Source organism: Ptychodera flava, chromosome 11 (genome assembly GCF_041260155.1).
Source record: "Ptychodera flava strain L36383 chromosome 11, AS_Pfla_20210202, whole genome shotgun sequence".
Classification (NCBI taxonomy): domain Eukaryota; kingdom Metazoa; phylum Hemichordata; class Enteropneusta; family Ptychoderidae; genus Ptychodera; species Ptychodera flava.
In genome coordinates, this window is record NC_091938.1 from 26440106 (window position 1) to 26462185 (window position 22080).

Sequence of the window (22080 nt, forward strand, 5' to 3'; positions counted from 1 at the left end):
CTGATGTTTCACAAGGGAGGCTAAGCGTTAACAGTAGTTTTGTGCATACTTTACAGTGTAAAAAACTTTGAATTAGCTGCAGGCTCTTGTAGCTACATGTCACATGATAATGTAAAGTGAATCGGTGGGTTCAGGTAACAAGACAATTTGACCATTGTTTATGTTGGGAAATCTTGTAGTTAGTTGCATTTTACCTTGCAGAACCCTTAACTTCAGCTAAATTAGCAAATGCCATGCTAGTGAAGTAGACATGTTTTACAGTATTTGATCAGGCATTCTTTTTTATACCATCTTGACTACCATTTATTGACTTCAGACTGGTATTGCTACACTGGCCTTATTCAGTGGCCATAGTTGTGATTTTGCCGAGCAGATTTGGGGATACAGACGCTGTGTGTGATCCTAAAGGAAACTGATTAAATAAAGAAATCTGCTGCCATGATAAACCTATATACACGACATAAACAAGACTCAATAAACCAGTGTCTCAGTTGAAAGTATTCTTTAATAACATAGATGACACCCCTACAGAAAGGTACATATGTAACATGTACAATGTAGAAAAAACCCACATAGCCAGCGATTCAATCAAGGCGATTCATGATAAGTATTCCAATATAAAATTATCCCTGGCCTCCAAAGTACAATTGCTGTAAATAACATAAATACTTAGAAAAAGACTGCAGTAACAAGATATTACTTGGCAGAGGCAACTTGAAGAAACCAGCTTGACAATTCTCTATAAAAATTCCAAAATATTAAATTTTCCATTTTATGTCAATCTGATTAAAAATTTGTACTTCCATTGAAATGCTGTACGTTTCTTACAAGCTTTGACACGGTAAGATTACAAATTATTTCACGATAACACAACATATATATATTTATATATTATTATGTATAAACTGACAATAATCACAGAAGTTAATTATTTAACACCAGTTGTAGCTTGTCATGGTAGCTGACATGTGCAATACACCAAGGCATTTTAAATATTTCTGTAAATGCCGTTTGAATCTAAACTTAATAAGAAATCTGCAGTTGCTGTAACATGGCATGTTACCTCGAATGTTACAAGACTAGTATTCTGTATTCTGATGGCACACACGACTGAAGCTGCTGGGCAGGACAAGGAATCGCATGATGGTTCCGCATATTCTAGGGACTGGCAGCATCAGATTAGAGACAACTACCAAGGTCACTGACAGATAACATACTTTTTCAGTGCAAATAGACCAGTTGGGCTGCAGCAATACCATTACTGCTGCAAGTAACAGAACCAAGACATCAGAACTGTCATGCAAACACCAATTAAACCAACACAGATCTAGAGAAACAGCATAACAATAGCCACTTTGTGGATGTAATGTCAGCCATGACACAAATAGCTGTAAACTGCCCAATTGAAACGATCAAATACGTACTAAAATTCTGAACTTCAGAAACTGTGACAGCATGATGTTTGACTCGACCCCACAGTAGCAGAGCAGCAACTGGACAGCATTCTCATTCAACAACGACTGTAACTCCTACTGTCCAAGTAGCAATAATGCTTCTTACATTATCAATAACAGAGTAACACCATGACCTTTCCGAGGATCATGGTATCCATTCACAAAAATGTATTCATTAAACATGAATCTTTGTGAATCAATAAGCATGGATCTTTGTGTGCATTCTCCATTCAACAAATAAAACAATTAAACTTTTATAAATGTTTGTGCGACCTTAACTGTACATGTTAAATTCAAACATTATAAGCATGGCAGAATAGAAATATGAGGCCACTTTCTTTAAAATGCGTGTCGTTCTGCTTTGCCTTAAACTGATTCCTATCAAAACAAAATTTCCATTGTAACAGCAACTCTCTCAGTATCATTCACAATTTACTGCTGATGACTAGCACCATTTCCATTTGTACATGGTCAAGGTCAGTATTGCACTCATAGCACAAGGATGAAGTACACACCACATTACAGATGTACATTTTGTTCTCCCGCTCAAGAAGTACAAGTCCATAAAGCATTGTTAGTTACAGGCAGGAGATTAAAAGGCCAACAGCTGTAACTTTCTTTGATTTTTTTACTATTGTGTTGTATGCCAATTACAAGTTCTTGTGCTACGGTACTCCCCACAGCATGTTGAACCATAATCTCTTTTATTTGTCAACACAGTATCTCTAACTGTAAAATGCAGGGTTATTGTTTGCATTTGAATTCTAGTCCACACCAGAATTCCCTTGTCAATAATAACAATGCAGTTAACACATGTACAGACTGAGTTAACAAGCTCAACAATGTGTATCTCAACATGCTCTGGGATTTAGAACAAGAGACTAGTTGACATGCAAAAATAGTGGAAAAGTCATGACAAGTTTCAACTTCTGGGCTTTGAAGTAACCGTCTGTGAAATATACTCACGTTCAGCATGAGTGATTTCAACCTCATTGTCATCCATGCCATCTACAATGTCATGATAACATGCTCTGTGGAAATCAACTGCAATACTCACTTGCTCTTTTGGGAGAAGTTGAGGGAGAAAAGTTTGGCACAAAATTGTTTGGGAAGATAAAAACAATGAACTGCCCTGAAGATCTACTTGTACTTATATTGTGTGGTGTACAAGGGAGACACAACTGATGTTTCATGGAAAAAATCATTACTGGTTAAGGCAATTTGCAAAGACATTCAAATTAGTAAGCGTGCGAGATCTAAAAAAATATTGGTTAATGGTTACATTTTTGTAACAATTCACATCCACTGCACACTACAAGATTTGTCTATACCTGCATGTTTGCGTATATCAGAAAAATAAGTTTAAACACATCAAAATTGATTAATCAAAAGCAATCTATACGTACCGAGACTTATCAGAATCTGCAGATTTAAATGTTCAATTTTAATGTACGCTTCGAATTAACTGAAAACCAACATGGCTTTGCCGAATTGAAGTCACTGCACGAACAGCGAACAATGTCAAATCTATTTATCCACTACAACCTCAACGAATGAACAAAGTCCCTCAGATGAACACACAGTCAAACTTACTAAGATCTGGTACACCAAAAGAACCTCAAAAGGAATCTACTGTTAATGCTTGATGTGTCTTTGGTCAACAAGTACAAATGTGAGTTATCACTATATCTGTCCGTCTGCAAAGATGACACACTTGTAAAAGAAACGGAAACAACTTCACTTTGCTGATTGATGCTGAAACACATAATATATATACTTAAATTAATACAATTGATGAGAAATATATGTACGACACAATAATTATACTATTACAATTGCACATGAATACCGTAATGATGGATGATGTCTGGAGCTGCAATTACGATAATTATTGAAATCATGAAAACAAGCATTTGTTTCTCATGGCTGTAGGGGGTCTTAAACTTTTGCCGGAAAAGAGTTACTGCAATTGCAATTAGATTGGTGTGCTGTTGGTTGTGTGTTTTACTACAAAACATTTCATTCACGTGGTACACTTAAAAGATGTATAGTTTCTCTTTTGTAGGAACTGATCTGGGATATATTTCAGAAATTCTGCCAGTCTGCTCAAAGTCTCCACGCCTCTAAACGTGTATATTGTTCTCCAAGTAAATGCAAAAGTTATTTGTGAACACATTTCAGTACAAAGTAACAAACTAAAAGACTGAATGACTGCAAATATCATCCTTGCTAGCAACATTGATATATTCATACATTTGGTAAATTACTGCAATCAATACTTGCTGTGTGCATGCAATTCTCATTACTCTAGCCTGTACAGACAAACTTCACAGAATTATATAAAAAAAATTGCAAATTAGAGAAATTTTAATCTTGCAAATTAGAGAAATTTCAATCTTGTTTCCGTCTGACTTGTGTGAATCAGTTTTCTTCAAATATTGTGACATCCATGAGCATTTTCTTAATGCTAAAACACAGCTAGCTGTATCTGTGAGGTTATCCAATTAGGAGGAATACCATAAACAAAGGTGTCCTGCACCTTCTATTTGTTCTCCCTTACTGTGTTCTTGTCCATCATGAAGACAAATGTACTTGTACCAGTTTGGGCAAGATTGCAAAAGACTGGGTCCACACTGGCCGATTTTAAAAATCAACACAATCCTAGAGGATCCGATTATTGTGAGTAGCTATGTGAGGCCCCCTAAGAAATCGCTATGCTTTTCATAACAAAGACTGAGGACCAGAGTTTTTTGGGTGTGCCTACATTTGTTATTTACCTTGACCGTCTTCTGGGTACCAGTACCATCCTCAGGATAAGTCCAATCACACACTGAACATAAGCACCTCTATCATGCATGAATCACAATATCATCCCTCAACTAGATGTACATATGCATTGATAACATTTCTCATGTGCACCCGCATGCACACATACATGTGACTTGTGAACACTTCCTGCTCACCATTTACCACTTTGGTTACATACATCTATCCTTTGTATTGTCCCTAACACAGTCTACCATGGACACGTGTCCATTACGTGTAAAACACAGCTGTTAACACAACAGATTTAAAAGAGCAGTTTGAGCATTTCCAGGCAAACCACAGGATTTCAAAGCACACTTGGAAACTGATATGTCAACATACAGGCCTCACAATGACCACCAACTGTAGTTTCTTGCCGCGCTCAAACACTTTCATGGGTACAGATCCGACATATGGCTGGTAGAAATCACCAAAAGCAGATGAGTAATTTCTGAAAAGAAATCTCTCCACAAGAGACACGTCATCTAGAAGATCAACTAAATCCTTGGACTGCACACAATTTCTCATTGACAATACATGTACACACTCAGCAGGATTCTTCATAACACAATACAAAGTGCCTCACACACTCTTTACACCATGTGCTAACCAAAACAACTGCTTCTTAAAGCATTCAATTGATTACACCTACATGATTACCACCACAACCAATTAAACAAAAGACATCAGAAACTGTTGACACACTGATTTAAAAAAAAAAAGATAACTAAACACTTGAAATGAGGCAGTCGCATACAAAAATACAGACTCCTAAATTTCACGCAAAAAAATTCTGAATAAAAATGAAATAATCTTTGGCAAAATTATCAAAAGGAAAGTAAAAACGCAAAAACTCTTGGGTATTGCTATCCTATGCAGAAATCAGTCTCATGGCACATAAATTAATTTGTTAGAAGGTTTGTTGGGGAGTTGGGGAATATGACAGTAATCTTTCATGGTAAGTACGTGTAAATATCTGCAAAATGATATTACGACTGGAATGAAATACTTCAGCTCATAAATTTCTAGAAACATCAACTTATCTGGTCTCAATTGCTTTTTGCCATCCCCAATTTGCAGGTTTCCTACATGTAAGTAAAACTTAGCTAAAGTGAACGACCCTTTCCCTCTATAAAGGTCCAGTTTGCGGTACAGAAAGACAGGAAAGTACCATGAAAGAAGGTAAACCTGATGGTGGAGCTCGCAGGGTGACTGAAAAAAGCTGAGCTCTTTTCAAGGAGAGACAAGGTGTTCTCAAGAGGAATCAAAGTCTCTAATAAAAGTATTCTAATTTGGTTTGTATGGCAGAACTTTCCACTCAAGACCTTTTACTTGGTGGAATTACAGCTTTGTCTGATATTTCTTTTTATTCAAACATACAACTGCCACCCTACTTCTGCTTCCTTTTCCTTTCTTCTTGAACGTTTTTCTTTCTTCCTCTTTTTGTCTTTGTCTGTTTTCTCTTTTGTTACCCCCGCTGCGCCTTTGACAGAGCTGTGATCAACGGTTACCGAGGCGCTTGATGCAGTATCCACGACAGCAGCAGCTGCATCAGTGCCGACGCTTGCTTCTCGGGAAGTGGCTTGCTTTGAATGTCTTGGTGACGGACTCACTGACCGTGTTCTCCGTTTCTCCTTGACATCTAAAGAGCTAGACCTTGAAGGGGATGAACTGTAAATAGAGTGCCGGTTCTTCCTTAACTTTGATGAAGAATTCTTCTCAGACTCTTGCTGTGAGACGGGCAGTGATTCTTTTGGCTTGCTCTGTTTTGACGGAAAATGAACCATCTCAAAGGCTCTCTCAAGGGACTGCGAAGGGGAGTCTGAGAGTGTACTCTGAGATTTTGTATTTTCGAGACTTGTAGGCATTTTCTGCCAAATGTCATCGATATTTTTTTGCCAAACCTCTTTGCTGGTGCTCTCCATGATGGCTTGATTTCTTTGGCAGCTTGGACTCCCCTTGGGGCTTCGACACACCCTATAGTCGAGGAAGGCTGAGTCCCACATGTGGGGGCTATCTCTTGGGTCGAGGAAACACCTCTCTGTCGGGGAGCTTCCAGCACGTCTGTTTCTGAGAGTACCTGGGCTGCTTGTCTCAGATCTGGCAGAAGCACCCTCTTGGGGTGCACTCAGTGATCTTGCAACTTTTGTGTGTGGTGATGGCGGCCGCAATAGGTCCGGTATGGGGGACGCATCTCTGGCTGGTGAGCCTGGTCCACTGCAGGTCCTCCTCAAGGGGGAGTGGTCCCTAACCCTGACTGTCAGCTCTGGATCTGCAAAAGCGCTGCTGCACGCTGCATCTGAAGCTTGATCGCCAGCATGGGATCCTGTTGGCACATCTGCGAGCTCTCCTGAGCTGCACTCAGTCTCATTTACTGTAGCAGGGGCATGTATCTGAAAGCTGGGAATCTCCAAATCATCCAAGTGGAGATTTTCAACGTTTGCTTGCATGCTGTTTGTCTGTTGGTCTTGAGGTATGGGGTCAACAGAAGGCTGACCCTGTAATGGATATTGCACTTCAGTTTGATTGCACTGACTTTCTGAGGTGTCCTGTGTAATTTTGAAACAACCGCTTATTTTCAAGAGTTCTTCCAGGTCAATTTCACTGGTTTCTTCATCCGCTGTTGCACTGCCTCCTGTGGCAGCATCTGTCAGTTGGGGAATAAAAAGATGAAGCTATAAGTACTACTGCAGCACCATACAGACAGAACAGTGCTAAGGGAGGGGGGATATTTGTTTCAGTAAACTCTAGATTTTTAGATGGACATGATCTCAGTAATATCAAACATTACGTGTTGTTGTAAGTTGGGAAGAAAACGCACGAAAATTCATCGTAAACCTAGAAAGGTAATGCACTCAAAATTACAGAAAGCCTTGTTCTAAAATCAATATCTAAAATTGCATAAAAGGAAACTTAATGTGATATAGTTTTGAGGCAAGCATTGTAGTAAGAGGTGAGACCATTGATGACAAATTTATCCTAGAAAGTTGTTCATGTCAAGCTTATCACACTTCCACTTACTTATCAGCTTAAAGTTGTACATGCCTTAAAAGTGAAAGACTTGTATTTTTGCTCCAACTTTCCTCAATAAAACTTTCAACAATGTTCTTACAGAAGCAAGAATACAAATCATGGGTCACTTTGCAATGTTTGGCACCAGATAAACAAATTACCTCACATTTACTGATAGTTACAATTCAAAATGGCCGCCATCCCTGTGTTAACTATGGGGAAAAATAAATTTTCGATTCTTAAAGGACTATGATGCTGAAAACTTTTGTAAAACCAAGATTTCAAAATGGGCTCCCGCAAGAAGTAGACTAGAAGAGTATTGAATACAAGTTAGAGTCCAAATATCTGTCCCCAAGGCACATTCTGCCTTAAAACATACTGTAACTGAAAGTTATTGCCAGGTAGTAAAGATCTATGATTTTGTCTGATTATTGACCGCACTGCCTATGCCGTATGTGCTTACCTTTCTTTTCTGAAGTACTGGATTGGACTTCCTGGAGGGAAAGTTTTAAAGCTCTTTCAAGATCCGTCTCTGGTCTGGAGGCCAGACTTGTACCGGCAACTGTATGAGAAGAGACAACTTTTAGTAAAACATATAACTGTTTAAATGAATAAATGTAATGGCATCTTAACATTACTTGAAGTACACACATGTATGTCTGGCAAGAATTGAAGAAATAATCAGAGAAGCCTGGCAATTTAAGTGAAGAAGAGAAGTTTAATGCTTTTACGTGTGATCTTTATTTCAGTTGAAGACAAAAAAGATCTAAAAATCTCACATATGGCACAATTTTCCATTGTATCTTGATCCTATAATCACTAGTTGACACTGTAAAGGTCCATTGACGACAAGAGCTGCAAGCACTATATGCACTGCACGGCAAAAACCTGGCACTGCTATGCGCTCTGACCTCAAAGGTATGCACAATGACTTTGAAAGTGGACAGAAGTTGTTTGATGAACAAAAATAATGAGTTTACCAAAGTAATTTTACAGAGGGAAGTGGGCTCAGACTGACTCTAACAGCCCCTTCAGTACAATTGTACTTCGGAGCTAAAAATTCTTGCCCAGACAGACTACTTCAGTGCAATTGTACTTTGAAGCTAAAAAATCTTGCCTAGACTGACTCTAACAACTACTTCAGAACAACTGGACTTTGGAGCTGAAAAAACCTGCCTGCTTGAGAAGATAGAAAATTCTGTGACTGTACCTTCTCTCAATGACTGACACGACATCTCCAATGCTCTCTGTAGTTCTAAGTCCTCACTACTTGGCTGTGTACTCTGTTTCACTTCTGCGCTGACAGCCTCGGCCGATTCCTCCCTCCTCTGACTACTGATGCGTCTCTTCTGCCTGGGTGAGGTCAGCTTCTCCATGAGAGCTGGCAGCTGCAAGGTGTTTCTGTCACTGCAAAAAAAAAATTCGTATATACAGAAATAATGTAAAATCCTGCGCTATACAACACAGCTTGTTGCTAGTGGCAGTGTCTGAAATTGACTTAAGTCTAGGATAAAGAAACATATTTGCCCAGTAAGGGTGAAAGTAGATCTTTAGAAACAACAATACTACAAATCGCTATGGTACATTTCTTAAATGCAATGCGAATAAACTATAGAATGTTTTCACTGTTTTATGTACTGTCATTCATAACAGAAAACAGAATGCAGATTTGGCACAATTGCAAAATGCCAACTTGTTTCTAATCAGTCTCCTTTCTATCTCATTACTCCGCCATTGTCGGAGGGGTAAAAACGAAACATATCTGTAAGTGCCAAACTTCTGTTTGGATCACTACACTGGTGCCACACCAATCTCCTTGATGCTGGGAGGAAAACAACTTCATAGGCTGTCCATCAAATACATGCACACCAGACTACATGGATGGTAATGCTAGTTGCCACGCCCTGAAAATACCTGAACATCAGTAATCTTGAGACAAGCCTACATACACACACGTCAAACAGGGTGGCACTTACCTTGATGATGCCTCTCCGTCTTCTGTGCGTCTGTCCAGTTGTTCTGTTTGTTCCATCAACAACAGCCGTGACATTTCCAAAGCTCTGAGCAAGTCTATCTGGTCATTGTTGATTGTGTTTTCTTCCTCACAGAATGGCGGAGAATCTGAAAACGAAAAATTGCACACAACTGAACACTTTCACATCTAAGGAATTATGAATTTCCTGAGATAGTGTTCCAATGGCTACTATTATCTGTCTTCCGTCTTAAAAATGAAGTAAAATTTTTGACTTCATGCAACAAGACATTGAAAAATTTGACTTTTTCGACAGATTTCAAATATATCTACACATTGCAAGCTGTAGACTACCAATAGTTATAAGGCAGTGACAGTCAAAAATCTGCCGCTATTATGAATTCTGTCTGAATATCATCAGTGAATTTTATCACTCTTATTCACTTGTGTTTCTCCTTTTCCATTCTGGCTAAAAAGTTAACTATATTTAATTTGTAGCAACTGCCAACAGTGATCCAGACTTTGCTGTGTAACAATTTAAGGGATTTCCGTCTTCTGTTTTGACAGTTCTTATTTCACTTGGGACATGCATGTGCTAAAAGGGCTGTTTCAAGATGGTGGAGAGCCACTGACATTCTGTGCGTACACTTGGCCAACATGTCTCTTCTACCTTAATACAGTATGTGAATTCAGAATGACACAGTAACTTTAAAACTTTCATCCTATTTGCCTGAACACTAAAGTCCTTATTCTTTCAATCTGCTTTGCCGTACCTGATTCCATCCGAGAAAGTTTGTCCTGTCTCATACACTTCAGACCGCAATACTCATGCAACGCACCAGTCCTCTTATTCCTAGCTCTAGGTTTCTCACAACCAGGATGTAAACATATTGCTGCAACAAGGAACACAAGTTATTTAACAGTTAGTATTTATAGTACTCCTTTTTCTCCAGGAGTGTCTACACAGTTATCTGACACAGTTTAGATGTATGAATGCTAAATTTGTAAACACTTTCAGATCATTTTAGCCCTCATAGGTTCAATGAGACCTTTCTTTAACCCTTTGAACCCGGCTCGGACATAAATGTCCGATGACGTCATAGAGTACCAGGGGGTCAGGGTGCAAAGGGTTAATGCTGACAACAGCCTGAATAAAGATGTTCATCTTTGAAATATCAAAACAACATTTAGGATTGTTAATTGTTCTGAACCTGATTTCAAATACATCTGGAGATTTCATGGGTACAAAAGAGATGTTCAAAAATTCAACTTGGTTGGCTGAGGATTAACTATGGAAGTGCAGTGTTTCTCATTCATGACCCTGTCCCTTTATCCCTATTATCCTTTTTCCCTATCGAAAGGTCCAACTTTGCCATAGAAAACAATAGATTTGGGACAAACCACGGTGGTGAAAGGGTTAAGGTGGTTGGAAAGGCTATTTTTGCACCAATTCTTTTCTCAGAGTTAATGTCAAGTTTCAAGTGTTAGAATCAAGATATTTAGTTCAAATTTTCAGGATAACTCCCTTAGTTAATATTTTCTCCAAAGAATATAAAAATTGTATATTTGCAGCCATGATTTTGAAATATGACACCAGTAAATATTAAAATTTAATTTTTCATATTTTTTTTTTACGTATTTGAATTAATAATAATTGAATAGTATTAATATTACCAAATTAGTAATAAATATGTTGACACTATTTATTGTAGATTTGTATGGCAGGATTTGTAAATAAAATTTGTTTTTATGATTTTACATAGGTTTATATATCAAAAAATTATTAAAATTCTTTCAAATTTCAAAATGTGATTTTTCAAAAAGAACTTCAAATACAGGAAAATTGTGCCGTAAAAATCTTATCTGTAACCTTGTTAATAGGCTGTAAAAATTCCATGTCCATATCTCATTTCAAAGTTGGATTAAATTGGTATACAATTATGTAGGAAAACTGTTATTCTGTCAAAAATGTTGAAAACAAGCCATATTTGCACCCCTCTTTTTGAAGTCATAGAGCAGTTTTTTTTGGTTAATCTCACTTTTGACACCTCTTTGACACTCAAAGAATCTAAAAATGCATTTACAATAGCAGTCACTCACTCTGAATGCAAGCACCGCCTTGTCAAACTTTCCTGAAAAACAGCAAATAATGACTTTCCCTTTTCAAACATTTTATTAAAAGCTAGGGGACCTCTACCATAGTTAATACACTAAGGACTCCCCAACTTCTTCTTATTTGGTCAGGTTTTCAGAAGTTTTAACAGGCTATAACTCTGCAATGCCTTTGTGCCCAAATGTCTAGTTTTTTTTATTCCACAGAGAATGTTGACTACTTTTATATTTTAATAGTTTTGTTGAAATTTATAACTGACGCTCTAGCCTTTCCAACCACCTTAAAGGCTGTAGCCCTTCACCCCAAGTTGCCCTACGCTGGTTTTAATACTGTAACTAATCAATGAGTCGGTGACTTTGAAATGTGTGATGACACTCAAGCTAATCATCGTCATTGTATGTACAAATTCTGTCTCACACATAGAGTTGTGGCACCAAACTGAAACCAACTCTATCAACACTTTGCATTTAACATTTTGAGTGCTGTATTTTTTTCTACAAAAATTTTAGTCCAACATTTTACCAATTTTTATGAACTTTTCTGTAATTTTTCTGATAATTTTGGACCAAATGAACACAAAATTTCATTGGCCTCAGTTTTTATCAAAATTTTGGCAAACATCTGACAAAAATTGACTGTGGTATAATTAACAAGGGTGACAAAAATTGACTTTGGCGCTCCAAGGGTTAATTGCAATGACTGACACAAATCCTGCAGCACTTTGAAGGAATGCATACACAATACGCATATTTGTATATGACTTTTATCTTTGCAACCCAAAACTCTTGTATTTCCAATAGTCAGTCCAACAGAGGTTAATACACTTCCTGTATGCTAAATTATTGCCTTTGAATTTACAGTTTGCTCTAATCAAACAGGACATTCACACTTGTGTGCTAAACACAGCATGGCAGAAGTTTCTTTGAGATGTTCCCCACTTCAAGCATCGCCCTCAGTATGTGTTTAGCCATAGCGTAGTATGGACAGTTACCCTTACTTGAATCTTGAGCAGCTGTTGGTGAAGCGTCGTCAGACTCCTCTGAATCAAAACCAAGGTATTCGTACAGGAGGGGTATGTTGTTATGCCGGCCAGACTTGTCCATCATCCAACCATCTCCTCCAGGTGGCATTTCTTGCAAGGATGCTGCAATGGCTTGCCGTAAAGCATCTCCATCCTGTGATTTGTATAAAACATGAAAACTTTACTTCTAAATATAGGCTTAATAAAGTAATAATCAAAGGGCAAGAAGCTGAAACTCTTAATGATTTTTTCCCCACTATTGTTGTTTTGTAGGTCTGTCGCAAATTCTTGTTCTACACCCCAAAGTATGTTGAAACACCAACTTCTTACCATGTTTGTAAAACATATTGTTATTGTCTACATTTGAATTCTGCACTAGAATTAACTCGTCAACAATAGCAATGCAGTCTACACATGTACGGCTGAATTGACAACCTCAACACTGTGTACCTCAACATGCTTTGAGGAGTAGAACAAGATACAATAGCTGACATTAAAAACATAAATTGTGAAAAAATCATACAAAATTTACAGCTACTGGCCCTTTTAGGTGTAATTTCTCACTTGTTTGTGTGTGGAAGTGTTCCTCATGGCTTGCACAGCATTGTTGGGCCATTATCATAATATGTGTGACTACTAGGAGGATTTGCTTCATGAGGTACTGTTGATATCTGTGTGCTGATGACATCATAGGTTAGAACTGGCAATATACCGGTAACAGTTATAAAATTTATACCCGGTGCCTTGCTTGTAGGATAGATGTGTGGACATGTAATAATGTGGTGCCTAGGTTGCATTGATTATCAAAATACGGGTAAAAATGGCTGTCTGTCAGTTTTTTGTCTATCCAAGTCTTCAAAGAATGGGTAGTTTGTCAAATACCGTATAGACTGCCTGAGCTTGATTTCTTTTAACCTTCATAGTTGATGGCTCACAGCTGCGGAAGAACAAGTAAATTTCAAAAGGGAGAGTAAGCCACTATTTATGAAATAAGAGAATGGTAAATTCGTCACTTACATCGTCATGTTCAAAATTGAAAATGTTCTTCCGTGCAAACTGCTTTCTTCGCAGAAGGGGCGGTGTCTCCTCTGGAGGGATCAGACCCTTTGAGACTGCAGACAGGAACTCGTGACGCTTTCTCTGTACGAGCTGGGCGGCTTGGATGATTTTGTATCTGGGTGTTCGCAGGTATGGACGGGCAACCATCTGGGACAATGTCTCTGTGGCCTCTTCCAGCTCAGTCTGAAAATTGGTTTTTGTGCAAAGATGAACGAATATATCAGACATGTATGATGTCATAAGACCAGACAATGGTGTGTCACTAGGGAACACGGTTAAGGTAGAACGCACCTCGGGGACAGATAGTCAGACTCTCGAATTTCTACAATTCTTTTCTGATGTACCGCTTGTGGGGGTTCATTTTAAAGCTCTTGGAGAAAGAAAAACTTTCACCGTCCTAGAATTTTGAAAATCCAAAATTAATTTTTCCCTCATAGACCTAACACAGGGATGGTGGCCATTTTGATTTAAAATATCTCAAAATGTTGGGCATTTTGTTTCGCTAGTTCCAAACTTTGCATGGTGACCCCCGATTTTAATTGTTGATTTGGTTAGAGAATGGCTGAAAGTTCCATTTAGCAAAGCTTGAGCAAATGTCTTTCACTTTCAAGGCGCATACTACCTTAAGTCAAAAAGGTGATTAGAAAGCAAGACTCATGTAGTCTGCAACACCTTTGGTAATACATCCTGTACATGTTTGAATCTATCAACATTTTAAGATGACATTTCCAGTGTATAGGTCCACTGGCTGAACAACCAAGTCGGCAGAATGAGTACAAATGTTACTGTGTGTCGTTTTCATTCAAGATATGACCAAAAAGTCTAGTCTTGTTACAACTTAATTGTTTGTATGATGGGTCCTTGTTGTGTGTGAATTTGAAATACACAATGATGGTTATCTCCAAACTGATTGATATGTGATTTCCATCTCACCTGCATGAATTCAAAGATTGTCTTTGTTCTGTTATCATCTTCTAAATAGTATCCGTAGGCATATGAGAATTTCAGCACTCTCCTTGCTTTTAGAAGTTCATTGATGGCTTCAACAATGAACTGAGTTTCACTGGATGCATTAGCTGTGGAGAGAATACAAATGGTATCACTGGTTTTGGCCACTGAGGGCAGTATGAACAAGTGATTGTTGAAGGATTAAACATCAATGAGATATTACTTTATTGCGATGTCACTTCAGAGTTACATCACACTTGGTATAAATAATGTTAAGGTTTAACATAAACAAAGGCTTCAAGTGCATTACAGCCATTGTTATTTGCATATGGGATAGCAGGACTTTTAGCTCTATTTCAATTATCCTGTGTAAATTTGCATCAATTACGTGTATATATGACATGACAATGTGATGTCTTGGACACCATGTATGTATGTGGTACTCAATCACATTAAGATTTTGTTACGAAAAATTTGTTAGGAAACTTATAAGCAGTTTAAACTTTCAACAACCCATTTCAGCGGTTTATTGTGGATATGGGGCAGAAGTCCAAATCATTCTTTCAGCGTTGGATTTATTCACTTCCAATTGTTTGCTTAACGATAGGGGATTTGAAGTCAAAGACCATGACTTTTGCTTGCATCATCTTTAGTCCTAATATATTGATGCTTTTTGAAATTGTCAACAAATGAACAAGATATGGTACATTTATCAAAGGTTTCTGAAATCAAACTGCCATATCTTCTCATGAATGATTCCATTGAGTGAGACAAATTCTTGTTTCTACCTGAGTCTGTGACTGCTTTGGCGAGTACCATCATCTTTTCTTTTGCAGACCTGATCAGTGGTTGTTCAAGTTTAAAGCTATTTTCATGATTCTTGTAGCGTGTGTAGTAATGTACAAATTTGTTCAATTCCTGCATCCTTCGATTCTTCTCTTCAGCCTGACAATGACATGGAAAAAGAGACATCAAGTCAAACGGCAAATCTAGAGGCAAGACTGAAGATTAGCGAACACAGAGAAATTTTGTTTGAATTGTTAGTAACCTAGGGAGTCCATTCATTCAAACCAATTATGTAGAAACCCTGAGAAAATTTATCTAAGTTTACAACCAAAGATGTGTCCACTAATCTTCAGTCATCCCAATCTAGAAATCTCCTGGAGATCTTCATTCAAGGTTGAAGTGTACGAGCTGACTCACTGTGTACATGTATACTTGCCACAAAACCTTGAGTCAAAATCAGAATAATAACACATGCCCTTGGTGAACACTCGTCTTTCTTTTCAATTGAATTTAAGCCATAGAGAACAAACTGTGTGTTATTGGGAGTGTACCCCAATGGCTTAAAACAGAAATGCAAATTTGCCACCATATAAACAATACCACTTGAAGAATGTAGATATAGCTATGTGTATTCCTTAGCACACATTATCTACATTGATTTGTTAAAGTATAACATAGCATCTTCAGCATCTGTTTTCCATAGAACACTGCAGTAGTGTGTGTGACATTTAGTTCTGAAGTACATCCATTATTGGACGAGAAAATGTTTGATGGGGAAAAGAACTGTCAGAGTTAGTGAACAGCAGGTCATATTGGCCAGTGTCTGGTCACATGAATATTGCACACATACTAAATTACCCATCTGAAATCACAGCTTGGGGGCCAGGTTCAGTGTCTACCTACAAACCTACACACACTGCTAGGGGTCTTATCCTTACCTCCTGAATGACAACACCGGACTTTTCATCAGCCTTCTGTACAGCCTCGTACCTATTGCATCTGAAATAGCCACCAGTGGCTGATCCGTGTTTGTTCCAAGGCTCCAGACAAACCCAGCAGAAGTCATACTTGCACTGAAAGAAGGATTACAAGACCGTACATTGATGAATTACGAACTATGAGTGAGAGCGGCAGAGATGTAGAAAATAGCCGGCAGCCGGCTAAAACAACAGGCTGTTTAATAAATTTCCTGGCTGTGAAAATTTAGTTTTCGGTAAAAAATAAAGACATTTTGCACAAACTTTGTGCGCTCACACACCATTGTAACCATCTATGCTTTTATTTTTGCCATGTGTGACCGAAAGTTTCTATATCCCTGCAGCCAGGCCAAAAAATCATTCTCACACCTTAATTGCCTTGTTATCTGTTATATTTTCAGTGATGATTATCAATGCATTCAGCATATGCTTCAATGTTTGACCCCTTGACTAGCATCCTATTGCTACCCCATATACCAAACAAAGTGTAAAAGCATACATTGTGATGTCGCCAGAGTTTTCTGGAAGTCGAGGGACTCTGACAGAATGTTCATACAAGGCAGATTTTTTAAAAACTTTTGAACTCTTACATTTATTTATGGTCTACAGCTTGTGTGGACAATTATTATAAAAAACTTGGTGAGACACTTAAAGGGACAGGTCATTTATCAGCTTATCTAAAAGGAAATTGACTTTCTTGATAAAAATTCAAAATTAATGGAAAAAAGGGCTACTTGTGTGACAATTGAAATATTACTATTTTCATAAAGATTGAACACAAACATTAAAATACACCAATCATGACTATTCTTCTAGAAAGACAGAAAGCTTGTGCAAAACATGGCAGTAGTCCCTCATAGGGTTAGACACTCACTTTGGTACATTTCATGTGATTGCAGCCTTCATTCTTCTGTATTGGTGAGTTACACTTTGGGCAGGGTTTGGAATTGGTCACCAACCACAGAAAGTTAGCCGCTGATTCCGAGTCTTTGGTAGTGTTGGACACTGCAAAGAAAAGACAATTTACTGTTATAGTGAGCAGTTAAATATTCTGTATTTGGTCCTACCTGAGTTCAAGTATCCTCATTATGGTATTGTGCATTTTAGGGAGACAATTTCTATTCACCCTTTTCCTGCTACACAGTATAACTTTCCCATCTTCCAAGTCAGAAAACGGTATTGAGCCAAAATCATATGTATTTGCACCCACTTGGCTTGGTCTGTTATAGCATCTTTAGTCCATAAAAATCAAGTTTACAGTATTTATGTTTTCAACAGCCTTCATTTGTTCATTATGTCACATGTAAAATACACCAAAAGGAATATATTGTGCTTCACTAATCTTAACCATCTTGACAGGAAAAGGGTTAAATGAAAGACATTTGCACATTTCAGTTTGGTATAGATTGCTAGCATTTCAAGATTTCCTTCTGAATGAAGATGATTTGATTCATCAACAAAGATGCATGATACGATTTTCGGTCAGACTTGATAACTTTCAAAGAACACTAGAAGATGTAGACTCTAAAACTCCTGACAAGTTTCAAAAAAGTTACTTTGTTACTCAATCTCAGAAAGTACTTACATTCCTCAGGTTTTATTTCAGTAATTTTCTCATGCCATATTTTCAAGTTTTCACAGCTGCATGGTTCATGGGCTTCCCCTAGACAATCCCTGATCAAGGAAAAAAAGAGAAATTGTCTATGATGCTGTCATTGGACACCCAATCCTCTAATGATGGCTCTGACTTATTTAAACACTGAGGTTTACCACAGCATGATCTTGAGTAGGTTAGTCCTCTGTTTAACATCAAAAGTCATATTTTCAATGGAGATTACCGTAATGCAAGAACATGTGCCATCTTTAAAGTACAGGTTGTTTATCAACATTATCTAAAAAAGAATTTTAACTAGACTAAATTTTAAAAGAAAAACTGAGAAAAACGATTTCATATTGTACTTCTAGATCACATTCAAATGCCTTGTGTGCATGTTTGTGTCCAATGTTATTGTACACAACTGAAGTTAAAATCCACAAGAAGGAATTCATTAATATCAAAACACTTCACACACATTGTTACATTTGAAATACTTACACATAGTATTTCAACATACTTAAAGGTCTGTGTTGGCACTCGATTTTCTCATCAAAAAATTTACCCACCAGATTACAATTTCAACGGAAAACAAAAGGCTATCACACCTCCATAATCCTCTTACATGCTAGAAGAAAGGCAATCCCAGGGATCGCCAAACTGGCCTTAAAGAGGTTAAAGAGGTTGTTTGTACCCTAAGGTAAAATTGATTAAACGATTTCCAAAATTTACCGCTACTGTCCCTTAACCAATGATTGACACACATAATATCATGAAATTCATTAAAGTTCAAAGGTTAAACTGCAGGATGTTGGCATGTCACTGAAACCTACCAGCAGAAGAAGTGGCCTGTGCCACAATCAACAGACTTTGATGTTGGAGGGGGTGCACTGTAATTGCTGGCTGATCCTCTTGCTGTTGCTTCCCCCTCTGGGTACTTGACAGCCCTGCCACATCCCGGTGCAGGGCACCACTTGATATGAGGATTGCTATCAACGAAAGCCTGGAAAAAGTCAAAGTGCAGAGCATTTATACAAATTCTTTTTGAATTCTAGATCTTTCTGTCAACGAAGAGATTGGAAACCACATGAACGAGAATCAGATTGCTTCATTCCTAGGCTAACTAATGTTTACTTTCATGTCATCTTGCAAATCACTCTGACTGTCAAGAGATTTTTAACAGATGAGTATATGTGGTACTGGGTATCAGTGAATGGATTAGTGTAGTTTCAATAACAGCTACATAAGAATGTAATATAAGATAATACAGCATGTGAACCATCATCACTTTTTTTTGGAAGGACATCTTAGTAATTTTTCTGTTTTTAAAAATTCACAAAAAAGGAAATAATACAGGATACTAGCATAGTACAAGTTTGTCTGGTGACAACTTACATCAGTTTACAAATTCTGCTCTATCAAATGTGCTATAGAGTAACAAATTATCACTGCATGCAAATAGCTTCATGGATATTCATGAATTAGTAATTCACAGTATCACCACAAGTATTCTATACTTTCAAACTGACTTTGCATGCTTCATGCAAGTCTCTGTGACTGAATGAACCGCTGATAAAATTTTCAACTACACACTGTCAGTCAGTATGGACTACTGTAATTTTGAAACCTGTTCTCAATGACCTCAAAATCTTTCAGCATGAAAAATCAAAATCTAATTCTTGCCTACTGGATTGAAACAGAAACACAACGTACCGCCATTTTGAATTTCAAATGTAGGTAAATAAACTTGGTGATTAAATTCTCTGTTTCAACAATTTGGCCTGGATTTGTATTCTTGATTCTGAAAGAACTTGTTGTGTAAAATTCCCAGGGCAAAAATTTGATGTGTAAAATATCAAACCCTTTATTTTTGAGGCAAATATTATCATGGTGGTTTCAATTTTCCAATAACCTGTATTTTGATATACTCATACACTGAACAATGAGTGTGCATACTATGTAATAAAAACCTACACATAAAACCATGAAATATCTGACATTTGGGGAAATCATGCCAATTTGGGGGGATTACGTCATACATCTTATTATGCTTATAATGGATTCACTTCATATGAATTCATACAGCTGGCATTACAGCCAAACAGGAGGCAGCGGAGCCTCCTTAGTCATTAAATTATTTGTCTATAACAATTAAAATGTATGTACCCAGAACTGAGACATACATTTGGAGCTACACTGATCTTAAAATCCACATTGGAAAATACAGAGCGTGTTCCAGGTTCTAAGATCTCTCTTTACTTTTAATGGAGGCAGGCTTTTCAGAACGGCAAAGAAAATTATGTGCATGTCGCTACAATGCAACTGTTATACAATGAGAATCATAAATTTTTTTACGGGCAGTTTGATACCTGCATTTATGGACTGGTGGGGATTCTGCTCTGTTTTATGGCTCTCCTTGCTATTTTCCCTTTATTGGTAAAACCGTGAAACTCCATGCTCGTAAAGCAGTGGATTCCTGGTTTGGGGTAAATGCAGTTCATGAACTTACTGTCTACTGAACAGGCAAGCTGGCATTTCCCTGAAATTCAACATGCTGGGGTTTGTCTAATATATATTTCATCATTTGTTTCCTATGATCAATATCTTGGGTGGGGGAATTCAAATAAATTCTTTTGTCAGCTTTAATACGTTTGATCATTCTATCAACATTTTTTTCACCTAGCTGAATGCCGTTAACATGGTGCTCAATGAGTAGATATTTTTATGTAGAGTAATACATATGGTACTTTATATGTTCTGATATTTTTGTATTTTGTTGTTTCTGTTATAAGCTTAGTCTTCATCTGAGCTGTTTCTTGAAACACACATTAACCCTTTGAGTGCCAAAGCCGATTTTCGTTGCTTTTATACAATATAACATCAACAATTTCTTTCAGATCTAGACAATTTTTTTCTGATTTTTCCAAAAATTCTAGTCCAAAAGTGTAGCCCATGAAAATTTATGTCCATTTGGTCCAAAATCACGGACAAATTACAGAAAAATTCATAAAAATTTGCAAACGGTTGCCCTGATATTTTTTGGGGGGAAATTTTAGTGCTCTGAGGGTTAATGTATGGTAGGTCTGTCAACAAGTGTGCAATATTTTCACCTGGCAGGTAATGATATTTCTAAAAGGCCTGGTAACGTGAGTTTGTCTCATGATGGTGCATGCATTTCATCAGAACTGTTATTCAACATATCGTCATTCTTGTGCAGGGCAATAAACAAAATATTAAAGACAAGTTAAAAGCTCAGTCACTGCATTGAGGGTACAGACTGTACACAACACAGTGCACACACAGTACTAGAAATTACCCACAATGCCTCTTGATTTGTACCCTTGAACATTGGCAGTCTGATAACCTTTCCATACAAGGCACCCTTTTCCATACAAGGCACATATTAGCAATAATGTGAAGAATTTAATAACTATTTAATAATATCGCATTAAAGTACGTTAGATATTGCAATGAGATTTTCAAAATCACCTTCAAATGTTGTGGTCTTTCAGCTACTACAAATGCCATAAATTTGGGAAGCAAAGTATGACCAACTGAAACGGTCATTCTCTAAGAAAAGCTGACACGTAAATTTCTTTTGTCATATCCATTGGAAGAAATAAATACAGTGAAACCTGTCTAAACTGAAACATTCAGGGACTGAGAAAATTGTTCGGTTTGGAGAGGTGTTTGGTTTATGGAGGTCCATTTAACATAGAGTTCTTTGGAATGGGACTTCAATTTAAACAGGTTTCCAGTTTAGACAGGGTTCACTTTAGACAGGTTTCACTGTATGTTTTTGTTTGACAAAAAAGGTGAAACTAGTCTCCTAATTTTTCCTTGCGATATTCTGTATGGGTGAGGATACACAGTGGTTGGAAAATGTGACAGAAATGCTATCTCCTCTCTCAACCAAAAATATTTCTTTTTAATTATTCAAAATGGGAATAGGGAAAAACATCAAAGCGCTATACACAGTGGTACAGGAGAATAAGCAGTGGACAGCTTAAGGTAGAATATACCTCTAGTCTAGGACAGATATTTTGACATTCAAACTTTTACAATTTTTTTCTGATATTCTACTTGTGAAGACTCAATTTAAAGCTCTTGGCGTAAGAAAAAATTTCACCATGTTAGATTTTTGAAAATTGAAAAATTTATTTTTCTCCTTAGAGTTAAAACAGGGATGGTGGCCATTGTAAAAGTGCTTAAAGGTCCATTTTTCACAATTTGTTAAGTTCATCTATAAATTTGTATACACATGGGAGACAAGTCAGACTTCCCTGAGGAACCTCCGAGGGCAAAAATCATCATGAATTATGGGATATCTTCAGTATTG

At 37.4% G+C, this 22080-nt stretch overlaps 1 protein-coding gene across 2 annotated transcripts in view; it reads right to left on the bottom strand.

Moving 5' to 3' along the window:
* Positions 1 to 487: 487 nt before the first annotated feature.
* LOC139143958 (ankyrin repeat and IBR domain-containing protein 1-like) overlaps positions 488 to 22080 on the bottom strand; it is a 93379-nt gene continuing 71786 nt past the window's right edge. The window contains exons 11-23 of one of the 2 annotated variants that reach the window (XM_070714582.1): positions 18575 to 18744; positions 17733 to 17821; positions 17022 to 17152; positions 16109 to 16243; positions 15173 to 15329; positions 14370 to 14512; positions 13395 to 13619; positions 12354 to 12531; positions 10017 to 10136; positions 9248 to 9392; positions 8482 to 8678; positions 7735 to 7833; positions 488 to 6906 (exon numbers count right to left, since the gene is read on the bottom strand). In XM_070714582.1, coding sequence (XP_070570683.1) covers positions 5630 to 6906; positions 7735 to 7833; positions 8482 to 8678; positions 9248 to 9392; positions 10017 to 10136; positions 12354 to 12531; positions 13395 to 13619; positions 14370 to 14512; positions 15173 to 15329; positions 16109 to 16243; positions 17022 to 17152; positions 17733 to 17821; positions 18575 to 18744 — 3066 coding nt within the window. In that variant the 3' untranslated portion in view covers positions 488 to 5629. Of the gene's footprint in view, positions 6907 to 7734; positions 7834 to 8481; positions 8679 to 9247; positions 9393 to 10016; positions 10137 to 12347; positions 12532 to 13394; positions 13620 to 14369; positions 14513 to 15172; positions 15330 to 16108; positions 16244 to 17021; positions 17153 to 17732; positions 17822 to 18574; positions 18745 to 22080 lie in introns of both variants that reach the window. The other variant, XM_070714581.1, reaches the window with a different exon arrangement.